Source organism: Protobothrops mucrosquamatus, unplaced genomic scaffold, assembly GCF_001527695.2.
Source record: "Protobothrops mucrosquamatus isolate PMUCROS unplaced genomic scaffold, P.Mucros_1.0 scaffold303, whole genome shotgun sequence".
Taxonomy (NCBI): domain Eukaryota; kingdom Metazoa; phylum Chordata; class Lepidosauria; order Squamata; family Viperidae; genus Protobothrops; species Protobothrops mucrosquamatus.
In genome coordinates, this window is record NW_015386645.1 from 361,849 (window position 1) to 378,084 (window position 16,236).

Consider the following 16,236-nt stretch of genomic DNA (forward strand, 5'->3'; position numbering starts at 1 on the left):
ATCACACCACCCTCCGCCAGCCCCCCAGTTTCCTCCCTTACCGCTCCGCGCCCCCTCGATGGGACCGGCCTTGGCCTCCGAGAGGACTCCCCAAGTTCCCCTCGGGCCAACCCTGAACCCCCTAAAAATTTAACAAAACATCCCTCTAAGAAGGTATATAATTTCCTCCTTCTTAGATCCCTCCCTGCTGCCGCTACGTTCCATACATCTTCCAATATTTTATAATAGTATTAGTACTCATATAGACATATAGTTCTTGAACTTTGCTCACTATTTATAATATACTATTAACACTTTTTCCCTTATTTCTATATATCTATTTATCTTTTAAATATACATTTGTCTATAATCTATATTTTATTCTAGCACTATACATTTATCTTGGCTACCCTCTTATTGTCTATCCAATCATAAGATTGTTCCCAGATTTTATAGTACTTGGTTTCACTTTTGTCCTTGAGTTCCCATGTAAGTCTATCCATTTCAGCGCAATTGAAAATTTTCAATAATATTTCCTCTTCGGTTGGAGTGTCTTTCTCTTTCCATTTTTGAGCAAAGGCTATTCGTGCCGCGGTTACTATATGCAGTAGTAAATAATTTGTGTCTTTCTTATATTTTCTTTCTATAATTCCCAATAAGAAAAATTCCGGTTTGTCTTCTATATCTATTTGCAAAATTTCTTCCAACCACTTCTTCAATAAGTTCCAAATTTTTTGTGCCTTTGGGCATTGCCACCACATGTGGTAGTAATTCCCAACGGTCTCTTCACACTTCCAGCATATCGAGGATTTCCCCTTGTTCATTCGTGCTAATCTTGTGGAAGGGAGGTGCCACCTATAAAACAACTTATAGAGGTTTTCCTTATAGGAAGTTGCTAGAGTAATTTTTAGATTTTTTCCCCATTAACTTTGCCAAATATCCAAATCAATATTGTGCCCAAAATATTTACACCAAATTATCATCGTTTCTTTCACCTGTTCCTCGATCATATCTTGCTCTAATAAATATTGATATAATTTACTTATAGTCTTGCCTTCCCTGCTAAATAAGATTTTATCTAATTCTGAAGAATCTTGCTTTATGCCCCGTTCCTTTTTGTCTTTATTAAATTTGGATTGAATTTGAAGATATGCCCACCATTCCAGATCAATTCCTTCTTCCTTTAAGGTATTTCTCGCTTTTAATTCTCCTTTCTCATTCAAGATATCTTTATAGGTGACAGCACCCTCCCCTTTTCTGTTTGGATCACAGTGAATACAGGGAGTCCTCAACTTACAACAGTTTGCTTAGTGATCATTCGAAGATACAACAGCACTGAAAAAAGTGATTTGTGACCATTTTTCACACTTATTACCATTGCAGGATTCCCCACAGTCACATGACTTGCATTTGGATGCTTGACAACTGGCTCCCATTTATGACAGCCGCAATGTCCCGGGGCATTTGATCCCCTTTTGTGACCTTCTGACAAGCAAAGTCAATGGGGAAGTCAGATTCACTTAACAACCATGTTACTAATTTAACAACTGCAGTGATTCACTTAACAAATGTGGCAAGAAAAATCTTAAAATGGGACAAAACTCACTTAACAACTTTCTCACTTAGCAACATAAAGTTTGGGCTCAATTGTGGTCGTAAGTTGAGGACTACCTGTAGAAAAGTAAAGGACATCATGCTTTTTTTTGTCCCTGGTGCCATGCTCACCTTGCTTCAATGTGTAGAGCNAGAGAAGAGCAACAAAGATGATCAGGGGACTGGAGGCTAAAACATATAAGGAACGGTTGCTGGAATTGGGTATGTCTAGTTTAACGAAGAGAAGGACGAGGGGTGACATGATAGCAGTGTTCCAATATCTCAGGGGCTGCCACAAAGAAGAGGGAGTCAAGCTATTCTCCAAAGCGCCTGAAGGCAGGACAAGAAGCAACGGATGGAAACTAATCAAGGAGAGAAGCAACCTAGAACTAAGGACAAATTTCCTGACAGTTAGAACAATTAACCAATGGAACACCCTGCCTCCAGAAGTGGTGAATGCTCCAACACTGGAAGTTTTTAAGAAGAGACTGGACAGCCATTTGTCCGAAATGGTGTAGAGTTTCCTGCCTGAGCAGGGGGTTGGACTCGATGACCTCCAAGGTCCCTTCCAACTTTATTATTATTATTATTGGTTGCTGGGTTGCCATCTGGAAATTTAAAGAGCCATTGTCCCAATTTCATTGCTCTGTGAATTATCATTTTGTTGAACTAAAAAACCCCCACCTGTCTTCATTGGACCATTAGTTCTTGGGTTGCTGTAATCTATATATGTTCTTTGCAATCCGTGGTGAGGATTTTCTCTGCCTTTTTAATTCCCACAACATTGTCCTATGCCCTAGGATATCAAACCATGAAGTAGGGCTGTATTATATTGTCCTTCTCATCTTTCCTATTACCTATTCCTTTAGCATCTTATGACTATCATTTTGCTGTTTGTATCTTATGATTTATGTTTCTTGCTTTTATTTAGTATCTTATGACTATCACTGAATGTTGTATCTTACAATTTATGATAATTGTATTTTATGATTATGATCATGATTTATCACTTGTTGGTTGTATGTGCACCAACAGCTTATGCATTGGGGACAAATTCTTGTGTGTCTAATCACACTGGGCCAATAAAGAATATTCTATTCTGTACTATATGCTTCTCCCACCAGTGTTCCAGTATTCCAGTGACAGTCATTTCTCTGAAATGATATAGGGTCTCCTGCTTGACTAGAACAGGGCTTTTCAACCAGTGGTACGGGTACCACCTGTGGTACATTGGCACCTGGCTGGTGGTATGTGACCATCCTAGAAAAGTGGTAGCGGGGGAGGGGAATGACCTGAACCGGTGGCAGCACCGCACAAGCCTGAGTGAAAGATGTTGGAGCTGCAGGGCTGTCAGGGCTCAGCGGAAGCATCAGGATCAGTGCCGCTTTCCAGCTGATTGGCACTTCTTCGGGGCTCAGTGGAAGCACCAGGATCAGCGCCAGGCTCCAGCTGGAGCTTGGTGCTGATCCTGGCGCTTCTGCTGAGCCCAGAAGAAGCGCCGATCAGCTGGATTGTTGCAGCATCTCCAGGGTCTTGTGATTTACATTCAGATGCTTGGCAACTGATTCATATTTATGACGGTCACAGTGTCCCAGGGTCATGTGAAGTGACCAAAACCTGCTGCAACCACCCAGCAGACAGGTGGAATAAAAACCAAACACTCCCCAACCCACCCTCACTGCCAATCCCCAACAGAAATGCTCACAACAATGAAAACCTCGGACAGGAGGAAGAGCGCTGCTGGGTGGGCAGGCAGGTGTCTTGCTCAGCTGTGGCTTGGGGGGCACTTTTTTTCAGTGCCATTGTAACTTTGAACAGTCATTAAGCAAACTGTTGTAAGTCAAGGACTACCTGTACTTTATCACTTTTTTCCTTTTGGGGGGGGTCATCAAGTTTTTGACACCTTGCTAGGAGACTGGTGGTACTTGGATGTTGCCATATCCTAAAAGTGATACAATGGGTGAAAAGGTTGAAAAACCCTGGACTAGAAGACCTTCAAGGTCCCTGCCAACTCTGTTATTCTATTATGAGGGTCGGGGATTGCAACCAGATTAACTGAGGCTGTTTTTTCTCTCTTCTCCAGGATTTCTCCTCCAACTTGGCTTTCCTGATTACGTTGTTCATCACTCTGCTTATCTTCAGCCTCATCTTGATCTTTGTGTGCATGGAAAACATCTTCCAGAGATGCACCCGCCTCTTCTCAGCTGTCATTTGGACTTGCCTGATCACAATGGGTTATGTATTCATCTTTGTTGGTGGAGTGGTTTGTGCTTGGGACCAGGTGAGGCACCAAGGTTGGGTCGTCTGCTGCATAAATATAAAAATGGGGAATGAGCATTTACAGAAGAAAGCTTTTCATAATCTTTTTTTAGGATCAAAGCCAATATATACCGGATGATCTCAGGGAAAGGCATCTGTGAAATTTGTGTCATGAAATAAGATATCATGATATCATGACATAAAATCTCCCCTTTTCTGTTTTTTTTTTAATTTTTTTTATTAATAATACAAAATTAAAAACACATTGGACATAGATATGACGTCACTGGTTCCATACATCTTCCAATATTTTATAATAGTATTAGTACTCATATAGACATATAGTTCTTGAACTTTGCTCACTATTTATAATATACTATTAACACTTTTTCCCTTATTTCTATATATCTATTTATCTTTTAAATATACATTTGTCTATAATCTATATTTTATTCTAGCACTATACATTTATCTTGGCTACCCTCTTATTGTCTATCCAATCATAAGATTGTTCCCAGATTTTATAGTACTTGGTTTCACTTTTGTCCTTGAGTTCCCATGTAAGTCTATCCATTTCAGCGCAATTGAAAATTTTCAATAATATTTCCTCTTCGGTTGGAGTGTCTTTCTCTTTCCATTTTTGAGCAAAGGCTATTCGTGCCGTGGTTACTATATGCAGTAGTAAATAATTTGTGTCTTTCTTATATTTTCTTTCTATAATTCCCAATAAGAAAAATTCCAGTTTGTCTTCTATATCTATTTGCAAAATTTCTTCCAACCACTTCTTTAATAAGTTCCAAATTTTTTGTGCCTTTGGGCATTGCCACCACATGTGGTAGTAATTCCCAACGGTCTCTTCACACTTCCAGCATATCGAGGATTTCCCCTTGTTCATTCGTGCTAATCTTGTGGAAGGGAGGTGCCACCTATAAAACATCTTATAGAGGTTTTCCTTATAGGAGGTTGCTAGAGTAATTTTTAGATTTTTTTCCCATAAACTTTGCCAAATATCCAAATCAATATTGTGCCCAAAATATTTACACCAAATTATCACCGTTTCTTTCACCTGTTCCTCGATCATATCTTGCTCTAATAAATATCGATATAATTTACTTATAGTCTTGCCTTCCCTGCTAAATAAGATTTTATCTAATTCTGAAGAATCTTGCTTTATGCCCCGTTCCTTTTTGTCTTTATTAAATTTGGATTGAATTTGAAGATATGCCCACCATTCCAGATCAATTCCTTCTTACTTTAAGGTATTTCTCGCTTTTAATTCTCCTTTCTCATTCAAGATATCTTTATAGGTGACAGCACCCTCCCCTTTTCTGTTTGGATCACAGTGAATACAGGGAGTCCTCAACTTACAACAGTTTGCTTAGTGATCATTCGAAGATACAACAGCACTGAAAAAAGTGATTTGTGACCATTTTTCACACTTATTACCATTGCAGGATTCCCCACAGTCACATGACTTGCATTTGGATGCTTGACAACTGGCTCCCATTTATGACAGCCGCAATGTCCCGGGGCATTTGATCCCCTTTTGTGACCTTCTGACAAGCAAAGTCAATGGGGAAGTCAGATTCACTTAACAACCATGTTACTGCAGTGATTCACTTAACAAATGTGGCAAGAAAAATCTTAAAATGGGACAAAACTCACTTAACAACTTTCTCACTTAGCAACATAAAGTTTGGGCTCAATTGTGGTCGTAAGTTGAGGACTACCTGTAGAAAAGTAAAGGACATCATGCTTTTTTTTGTCCCTGGTGCCATGCTCACCTTGCTTCAATGTGTAGAGCTGACAACTTCAGTTGTTCTCCAAGGACCTGGCAGTGCTCCCCAAGTTCAATACATAAATTTACACCTCTTCCAAAATTTGAATTTTTCTGTGGATACAGTTTGTATCTTGATTTGATGGAATAACTAAGGCAGAGCAGATTCTCAGTTTTGACTCAGTCTATTATGAATAATGATTTTATTTGGTGATTTATACTGCGTTAAACTCAGGTTTCTTGAGATTTTTTCCTAGGTTCAGAGCTTAATAGTGAAGTTTGGTTGTTTAAAGTGATATATTCAATCGTTCATAATTAATGAATAATATGGTAGAAAATTATAAGCTTGTTGACATTTTTTAATTCCTTGTTGATTCCTCAGTGCTTTATGCTTTTATTCTTTTGATCGGTTTTCTATCTGTGTTGTGTTTTCTTGAAAAAAAGTTTAATGAAATAAATTAAAGGGCTGGCTAGAACCCACACCCACACAAACACGCAAACTGCCAGATGTTGGTGCTTCTTTGTTTTGGATTTGCTGCTCTAGAATGCAATTACACTTCTATTTGTTTTGATGAACAGAATTATTTATGTATAAAAAGGCAAAATGCCTCTGTTTAACAGTTCTAGCCAACATTTCCCCGTGATTTCAAGTTTTTCATTAGTTTTAAGCACAGAGAGTTTTTCAGAGAGAGGTTTATAGAGGGTTCCTTTCCTTTCCTTTCCTTTCCTTTCCTTTCCTTTCCTTTCCTTTCCTTTCCTTTCCTTTCCTTTCCTTTCCTTTCCTTTCCTTTCCTTTCCTTTCCTTTCCTTCCTTTCCTTTCCTTTCCTTTCTTTTCCTTTCCTTCCCCTCCCCTCCCCTCCCCTCCCTCCCCTCCCCTCCTCTCCCCTCCTCTCCTCTCCATATGGAAGGGATCAGAAAGGAAACACTGAGATTTTCAGAAGGGAGAGAGAGAGAGAGATGAAGAACTGCCAAATTATTTGGGAAATTAGTATTGTCCAGGGAAGAAATCAATTAAATATAATTAATGTATTGGGAGCTGGAAGATCTCTACTGTGTTCCAAGCTAGAATCTTTGAAGAACCACTTCAATTTGCATTTATTCTACCTGTATGTTTTCCTGATATGACTCCTTATGGAAAGTTGACTGGGATGAAATGTTTTTCTCCAAGGTCTCCTTCTTCCTCTTCATAATCTTCATTGTCTACACCATGTTGCCTGTTGGTATGAAAGATGCAGTAATTGCCGGTATAGTAGCTTCTCTCTCGCACATCATAGTTCTGAGTATCTACCTCTCAATGGGCCACAGTTCACATTCACAACTGGCTGTGCAGGTAAGCCTACCCATCCCATCTGGACAAATGGGTTATCTATGACATACCTTTTCAAACAGATTTTTCCTGATTTATCCCAGTATTGTCTGTTTCCTTCATTTGGAGTTCTTGGGTTCTCTCCAGGAGATACCATGTTACATTAGCTTCATCACATGGTCTCCTTGTCAGCTCTGAGTTACACAAGGACAAATCTCAAGTTGAAGTTTGTATTCCACTGAATGGAAACTCAAAGGCATTTAACTGAAGTTTGCTCTAACTTTTGGTACAATAATACCACAGTGCAGAAACATCCTAACCTGCCCAAACCTTAGCCAACTCCTTGTCCATTGTAGGAATCCAATCCTAGAGCTTCTGAGGAAATGACTGACCAGGCTCCTGGGTGATTTATTCAGGAAGAACCTTAAAGTGCCCCCAGCTGTTGTTTTTATTTGGCAAATCACTGCTTCATCAATACGTTTCTTATAATGTTCATCCAAGTGGGTCTCTCTTCAAGTAAAACCCATCCAATTTAACCTGCAGGGTTTCTCTACACTAAAAGCCCATCCAATTTAACTTGCTGTTTGGAGCAGCAGAGAAGAAGAATAGTTCCTGGACTTTTTCCTGTCTGCATTGCCATCCTCCCATTGCAGTCCTGATTCACTTTGTCTTTGTGTTTGCTTCCAGCAATTGGCCAATCTAGTCATCTTTGTCTGCGGTAACTTGGTGGGTGCCTACCACAAGCATTTGATGGAGGTGGCCCTAGGAGAGACCTTCCATGAGACCTTCAACTTCATCCAATCTCGAGTTAAGCTGGAGTCAGAGAAGCGACACCAGGTGAGTGTGGAAGGCACTATGGAGAGAGAGGCACATAGGGAGAGATGTTTACCTAGCTGTAGTCACTCTTGTTGGATCTTGAAAAAGCTAAGCAGCTTAGACAGAACTTTTTTCCATCTGAAGAAAGCTCTGTCAAACAGTGATTGAGAGATGTTTAAGATCTGAATGAACACAACTCAGCAGAGAGTGGATTAATGCTGCCTCCACCTGAGATCAGTTCTACATCTGTGAGAAGGTTCCACAACTCATTCCATTGATGCTTTTTTCTCCCCACCTTCTTTTTCCTCCTAGGAACATTTGCTGCTCTCCATCCTTCCTGCTTACATTGCCTTGGAGATGAAGGCCGAGATCATTGAGCGGCTTCGGGATGGAGGCCAGCCCCAGCGCCAGCATGAGAGTGCCAACAACTTCCACAACCTTTATGTCAAGAGGCACCAGAATGTCAGGTACTTGATTTGAAGGCATCTGCCACATGGAAGATTGCTTGGTGGGACTTTTATGGTTGAAGGAAGAGAAGGGTGGTGAATTTGGAGGAGTTGCTAGCCCTCCTTGTAGACAATGCTTTGAAGCATTTCTCCTCTTTCATTTGCCATTCTTCCCCCACAGCATCCTCTATGCAGATATTGTTGGCTTCACACTTTTGGCCAGTGAATGTTCTCCCAAAGAGCTGGTGTTGATGCTCAATGAACTCTTCGGCAAATTTGATCAGATTGCAAAGGTGAGTAATGGTCTCCCTCCAAATAATCAGGTAATCCACAAAGATTATGCATGCCTTGGTTACATTCTGTCTTTGACTACCTTTGGAAAGTATCTGGAAGTGACAGTTGGTGCAAAATATGCCTTCTGATTTGGATATCCTATTGATACCCTTGTTGATATCCTATATGATGACCTCATGGTGAGATGTGTGGCAAACCAACCAACCAACCAAACACCTGCACTCCAAATTCTGTGCTGGATGCCAGTGGTTTTCCTCAGCACAATTGCAAATACAGGTAGTTCTCGACTTACAACAGTTCATTTAGTGACCGTCCAAAGTTACAATGGCACTGAAAAAAGGGATTTATGACTGTTTTTCACCCTTACAACTGTTGCAGCATCCCCATGGTCACCTGATCAAAATTTGGACATTTGGCAACTGACCCATATTTATGACGGTTCCAGTGTCCTAGGATCAGGTGATCCTTTTTGCAACCTTCTGACAAACAAAGTCAATGGGAAAACCAGATTCACTTAGCAACTGTATGGCTAACTTGACAACTGTGGTGATTCACTTAACAAATGTGACAAGAAAGGTCATAAAATGGGGCAAAATTCACTTAACAAATGTCTCACTTAGCAAGCAAAATTTTGGCCTCAATTTTGGTCATAAGCCGAGGACTACCTGTACTGATTGTTTAAGCAGCTTGGGCTTCACTAAAGATCTCCTCCCATCTTACGAACCTGCCCAATCATTAAGAACTACAAGAGAGACTGTTCTGTAGTTTTCCTCATTGTCAGATGCCCACCCTTCTTCTAAAGCTTTATTGGGCCTCCATTCTCTCAAAATTTAGAAGATTTGTAAATCTGTAGACCTGTTATTCTTGGTGGTCTTCATGCCTACATTATGATTAATTTTAATATGTGGATTATCTTCTTAGATTCTATTTTCATTCTCAAAGTTTGTTTGCTTACTACCCTGAATCCACTCCAGAGCGATCTATAAATCAAAATTGAATATCCCTCTTGCCAAGGTGACCAATGGAATTACATTTCTGTTTCCCCCCCTAGGATAATGAATGCATGAGGATCAAGATCTTAGGGGATTGCTACTATTGTGTGTCTGGATTGCCTGTATCTTTGCCGAACCATGCCCGGAATTGTGTCAAGATGGGCCTTGACATGTGTCGGTCCATCAAGTGAGTATGAGAACTTCTCATATTAATAATGCTACTTTTAGGAAGGACAATATCTAGTTCTTTTGGTCTAGGAAAAGCCCTTTGTTGTTGGGGAGACTCAGCTTGAAATCTTCACTCCACCATAAATTAAGACATAGAATAGAATAACAGAGTTGGAAGGGACCTTGGACGTCTTCTAGTCCAACTCTTATACCATTTCAGACAAATGGTTGTCCAATCTCTTCTTAAAAACTTCCAGTGTTGGAGCATTCACAACTTCTGGAGGCAAGTTGTTCCACTGATTAATTGTTCTGTCAGGAAGTTTCTCCTCAGTTCTTGATTAGTTTTCATCCATTACTTCTTGTCCTGCCCTCAGGTGCTTTGGGGAATAGCTTGACTTCCCTCTTCTTTGTGGCAACCCCTGAAATACAGTAGTTATTTTTAACTAAGTTGGAGATACCATAGTTATTTTTAATTAGACAAAAATATTTTGCAAGGATGCGGTGGGCGTGACATTAGAAGAGCTATCCTAAGTATGAGGGGAAGGTCAAGTTGTAAATGTAGCAACAAAACCACACTTCAACTTGTCATTTTTGCTATGACAAAAGAGGCACATTATTCAATACATGACGGCAGGTTTACTGTATTATTTAACTTTAATTTAATTTAAGCACAAATGGAATTGAGGTAGTCCTCAACCTATGACTACCATTGAGCCCAAATTTCTGTTGCTAGGCGAGGCAGCTGTTAAGTGAATTTCACCCCATTTTACAACCTTTCTTGCCATGTTGTTAAATGAATCACTGCCATTGTTAAGTTAGTAAAACAGTTGTTAAGTGAATTGGCTTCCTATTGACTTTGCTTGTCAGAAGGTTGCAAGAGGTGATCACATAATCCAGGGACACTGTTAAATGTCATAAATATGAACCATTTGCCAAGCATCTGAATTTTGATCACGTGATCCACAGGGATGCTGCAACGGTCATAAGTGTGAAAACTGGTCATGAGACACTTTTTTCAGTACTGTCGTAACTTCAAATGGTCACTGAACAAATGGTTGTAAGTCGAAGACTAATGAAATGGAGCCTTCCACCTGACTTCTACCCATTATTTTTTGATTGAAGTGATTCTTAAAATCACTCCAAAGGCTACTTGTGGTTATTGCCTCAGAAGAAGTTGTATACCACTCTTGAACAGGAATGGAAGTACCAAATATTGGGGTTGCTAGCTACATATACTGAGGGCCAGTTTGTTGTAGTGATTAAAGCACTAGGCTAGAACTAGGAGACTATATGTTCTAATTTAATCAGCTGGGTGTCCTTGGGCCAGTCACTCCCTCTCAACATTAGGAACCAGGCAATGGCAAACCACTTCTGAAATCTTGCCAAGAAAACAGAAAGGACTTCAGACAGTCACCAGGAATCAGTAATGACTCATAGGTACATACAGCCAAACATTGTTATATCTTGCTAAAGACTTTCTGTTTCCAAGCAGGGATACAGAAAATTGAATGTCCATCATTCCATTGGTTCCTGTTGCTGCTAATACTTGTAGAGTGCTATATCTCTGTCTCTATCTATTTCCTGACTACTATTAATCTACTGTAGATTGGTGTTTTTCATAGCAACTTTATGATGTGTGGACTTCAACTCTTGGAATTTCCCAGCTGGCATGCTGGGAAGTTCTCACATCTTAATGTTGTCAAGTTTGAAACACCCCCCCCCCCAAATCTAGATAAAAGTCTCCTTTGAGTACAAGTGATGATGAGTCAAGCTATTCTCCAAAGCGCCTGAAGGCAGGACAAGAAGCAACGGGTGGAAACTAATCAAGGAGAGAAGCAATCTAGAACTAAGGAGAAACTTCCTGACAGTGAGAACAATTAACCAGTGGAACAACCTGCCTCCAGAAGCGGTGAATGCTCCAACANTATTATTATTATTATTATTATTATTATTATTATTATTATTATTATTATTATTATTATTATTATTATTATTATTATTATTATTATTATTATTATTATTATTATTATTATTATTATATACACAAGTAGTCCTCATTATACACAATTGAGCCCAAAATTTATGTTGCTAAGCAAGGCATTTGCTAAGTGAGATTTGCCCCCTTTTGCGACATTTCTTGTCACAGTTGTTAATTGAATCTCTGCAGATGTTAAGGTAATAACATGGCTGTTAAGTGAATCTGGCTTCCCCATTGACTTTGCTTGTCAGAAAGTCACAAAAGGTGATTGCTTGACCCTGGGACTCTGCAATTGTCAAAAATATGAGTCAGTTGCCAAGCGTCTGAATTTTGATCATGTGTCTGGGGATGCTGCAATGGTTGTAAGTGTCAAAAATGGGCCTGTCACTTTTTACAGTGCCATTGTAACTTTGAACAGTCACTAAATGAACTGCTGTAAGTCAAGGCCTACCTGTAATAGTACAGAAGTAGTTTGCCATTGTTCTAGTCTGGATTTTTGTTTTCTATGACTTAATTTATCCTCCAGAGCTAAGATTTCCAGCTATGAAGTCCAATTCTGCTTAGTTTTTGGATATCAGCCTGCCTTGGCTGGGTGCTGCTATCTAATGAGCCATGAATATATAGAAACTTTTTAGAAACTTGGCTCAGATTGCTTAATGAAATACAACAACACTGTGTTACAATTTGTTTTTCCACAGGAAGCTACGTGATGCCACCGGAGTGGACATCAACATGAGAGTTGGAGTCCATTCAGGAAATGTCCTCTGTGGGGTGATTGGTCTCCAAAAGTGGCAATATGATGTCTGGTCTGATGATGTGACATTAGCCAATCACATGGAGGCAGGAGGCGTGCCAGGGTGAGTGGAAACAGAGGGTGAGCTGTGCGCTCCCAACTATCACTGAAGGTGTTTATGTCTTTGGCTTAGCTTTGAATGTGGACTCTAGTGACTTAGATTCAGGTATCTGTGGGCAGGGGAAAAGGGGGCAAGTGACACCACAACATGATGGGGTCACAATGTAAATAATACAAATTGTGCACCATATCTTATGATACACAAGTAATCACTGTGATTTCTACCGGATGCCAATTACATGGAAACAAATTGCAATGAGCGTTCCAATTACGTTTGTCTGTTTTTGACTATGGCTTTGTGAAGATTCTCAGTCATAGTTGTCTCCAAGGTGCTTTTTCAAAAGGCAACTAGACTGTTTTTTTTCTTCCCTGAGGAAAGCGAAGAAAGTGTTGCTAGTGAATAGGGAAAAAAAGAAGCCAGTGTCAAACCGTCCTGTCTTGGCGCTTCACAAACCAGCCAGCAAGCAGGAATGTTAGACATATGGTAGTTTAATCACTCCATGCAGATTAAAGTCAGCACTGGGAGGTGCTTGCTCCCAGTGCCTTACATAGCACATGTTCCAGCCCCACCCTTGTGGACACGGCAGCCCCGCCCTCGTTAGCACCGCCCCGCCTCACACGCCTCCCAAGCCACCATCCCAAGCCACCATCCGCCCTCCCACACCTGGGCCCCACCCAGCCCACGCCCTTCGATTACACAGCCGGGCAATCAGCTGGGCGTTCCTCTGCCGTTGCTGGGGCAGGTTGCTGCAATCGGCTGGGCGTTCCTTCTGCCGTTGCTGGGGCAGGCGGCTGCACGTCCCTCCGTCGCTTTGCACTAGAACGAAGGCTTCGTCCGGCCCCTTCCCCCCAGATCATCTGTCGGGCCCTGCGAGGCGCAGGGTGATGACGTTAGAGGAGAGCGGCGGCATCAGCGGCTGCGGCGGCAGCGCCGGAGCGATGGGTCAGCCGACTCCCCTGGACTGCAGCCCTGGGTAAGGTGAACGGGGTGGTGGGAGGTAGGCCGTACGCGGCTGGGACAGCCTCGCAGGGCTCGACATGCCGCTCCCCCTACCAGGGGTCCCTCTGGAAAACAAAATACAAAGTTAATGGTTTTGCTTTGGCACGACGGCAGCCCCCGGTTGCCCCCTTGGCTTGTCGGGATATCTGTGATGGAACCTCCTGAGCAGGCGGGGTGCGTGCACCTCACTATCTTTCACCCAGGATGCTTCCGACAACGGATAGCCTTTCCATAGCACAAGGTACGATACTCCAGTGTTATTTCTCTTGGAGTCTAATATGTCCTGTACCTCGTACTGATCGGATGTTACGGGCCCTGGGGTTTCCATAGGTCGCATGTGGGACACCGGTTTCAACAGGCTACTGTGGAATACCGGGTGTAATCTGCCCAACGTCCGTGGTAATTTGAGACGCACTGTTACGGGGTTAATCACTTGGGCTATCTTGAATGGACCTATGTACTTTGGGCCTAACTTTTTGCTGGGAACTCTAAGACGTATATACTTCGTGGAGAGGTACACCAGGTCTCCCACCCGGAAAGGTTTTTGCAGTCTCCTTTTCTTATCAGCTTGGGCTTTGGTCACCTGCCTCGCCCTCTCTAGGGCCTTGGTCACTACACGCCATACCCCGCTAACTTGGGTTATCCATTCCCCAGGTTGACATGGTGGTGCTCCCTGGCCTGTGACTCTGGCATGGGCACGAAGTCCCTGCCTGACACTACCCGGAAGGGGGTGAACCCTGTACTGCTGTGTACAGCATTGTTGTATGCCACCTCGGCAAACACCACCCACTCCACCCAATCCGTTTGCTGATACGAGACATAGCTCCTGAGGTAACGTTCCACCGCTGCTTCCTTCTCCCAGATGGCCCAGGCTCTCTCGGTTTCAGTCAATTTCCGTGATGTATAGGCGCAGGGTTGCAGTATTCCCTGCGAATTGTGCTGGAGCAGCACGGCCCCCACCGCTACGTCACTGGCATCGTTGTTAGTGGTGTCTTATTGTGAAATGGACAACTCTGGTTCAAGTATCCCCCCACAGTTTCTTAGGTCCAAAGCCCAATCTACCCTGGGAGGCAGGTTGCTGTTATTATACAGATAAAATAACCTTTATTGTCATTTTTTACTGTGGGCACACTGGTACACATTAAAACTGAAATTCTATTCCCTGCTCTCAAAAGTGTACACATACATAACACACATATAAACATGCTATATACAACATATGTATATACCTACACTCTTATATATAAATACATATAAATATTAATCACTGTCTATCTTGAATACATAGCGGAATGTACAGTGATTAATATTTATATGTATGTATATGTACATGTGATTGTTTTGGAGAATTTTCCTATGGAAGAATTCCTTCTCCAACACATGGTTTCCTTGGATAATTTTCAGTAATCTTCTTGGAAAGCTGACCTCACCTTGGGTTAAAAGGAGCAACCCTGGTCTTTTCCCAGATACCAAGAGTTGGAAACAGACTTCACCTACTCTATCCTTCTTGATATATTTGAACCCAAACATCTTCATTCTACTCCTTGGATGGGTTTTCTCTCAGCCCCCCCTAAAATAATTGACTTGAAGTGAGGAAATGAGGTGATCCTTAACCGTTGTTTTCTGAGATAACCAAAGGAGAAAAAGTAGATGTATAGAGTGTGCTAGGAATAAAATGAAAGATGGCTTGTTGTTTACAGTCCCTGAGCTTCCCAAAGAAAGGTGAGATGAAGATATAACTACCATCTCCATCCCATCTCCTGGTACCAACCACTACCAGGGGTGGTGGTAGTAATATGATCTTGATGAAAGACAGTGAAGATAGATACAATTGATGAGAGGATGGGAATTATCTGATTCTGGAATAAATAACTAAATGTCCAGTTTTAGTATCTGCAAGGATTGTGGATCCCCCTCCGAACTCAAGGCTGTTGATCTGACAAAAAATTATGATCAGATTAAAAGAATATTGGTTATTTCATTATAACTGTTCCAATAAAATAAGCTATTTTTGTCTTTTCAAAGGCATTTGTGTCTTTGCTTAAAGGCAGTCTAGCAAAATGATTGAGAACGTCTATTTGCATATCTCAGAATTTAACTGAAATATATGGGCAGTGCTGCTCCCAAGAGGAAAAAAGAAGAATCACACAAGCTAAGATTCAAATACAGTACATAAAATATACGAGAGATATATCTCAAGTAAATCTTACAGAGATTTTATTTGACAAGTAGATTTGGAGATGATTTTCCAATTGAATCCTTGAATTGACTACCACCACACTGACCTGATGATTTTTTTATTCTACTGGATAAATTAACTTTCAGAACTGCATGGACCTAGTTTAGCGATCTAGTGATTCACATGAACAATCTGTTTTGGATTTGACCGTCAGTGAAAAATAGATTCTGTGCAGTGAACAGTAATTTGTGGGCTAACTACTACATTTCCCTTTCAGGAGAGTTCATATCACAGAAGCTACCTTGTCACACCTGGGTGGAATGTACACTGTGGAAGAAGTTTGCTGTGTGCGAGATTCTTACTTAAGGGAGAACCGCATCAAGACCTTCTTAGTTGTGGATCCCAGAGTAAGGAGCTTCCAAATACCATTATAGCCCAGTAGATTAATTCTACATGATACTTATTTACAATGTGTTTGAAAGTTGCATGGTTTGTATGGAGAAGATCCCTATGTCCCATTCTGGTCTTTGCAAGAAATCCTAATTGGATCAAAATCAATGTTAGAGAGCTGCCATGGCATAACGATGGCTAGATG

At 41.3% G+C, this 16,236-nt stretch overlaps 1 protein-coding gene across 1 annotated transcript in view; it reads left to right on the forward strand.

Annotated features, from left to right (window-relative positions):
* The window catches only part of ADCY4 (adenylate cyclase 4), a 56,055-nt gene that overhangs the window by 7,661 nt on the left and 32,158 nt on the right, over positions 1–16,236 (forward strand). The window contains exons 3-9 of the mRNA XM_029283957.1: positions 6,778–6,939; positions 7,603–7,752; positions 8,044–8,198; positions 8,359–8,470; positions 9,523–9,650; positions 12,308–12,466; positions 15,919–16,048. Of these exons, the coding sequence (XP_029139790.1) occupies positions 6,778–6,939; positions 7,603–7,752; positions 8,044–8,198; positions 8,359–8,470; positions 9,523–9,650; positions 12,308–12,466; positions 15,919–16,048 (996 nt within the window). The remainder of the gene's footprint in view (positions 1–6,777; positions 6,940–7,602; positions 7,753–8,043; positions 8,199–8,358; positions 8,471–9,522; positions 9,651–12,307; positions 12,467–15,918; positions 16,049–16,236) is intronic.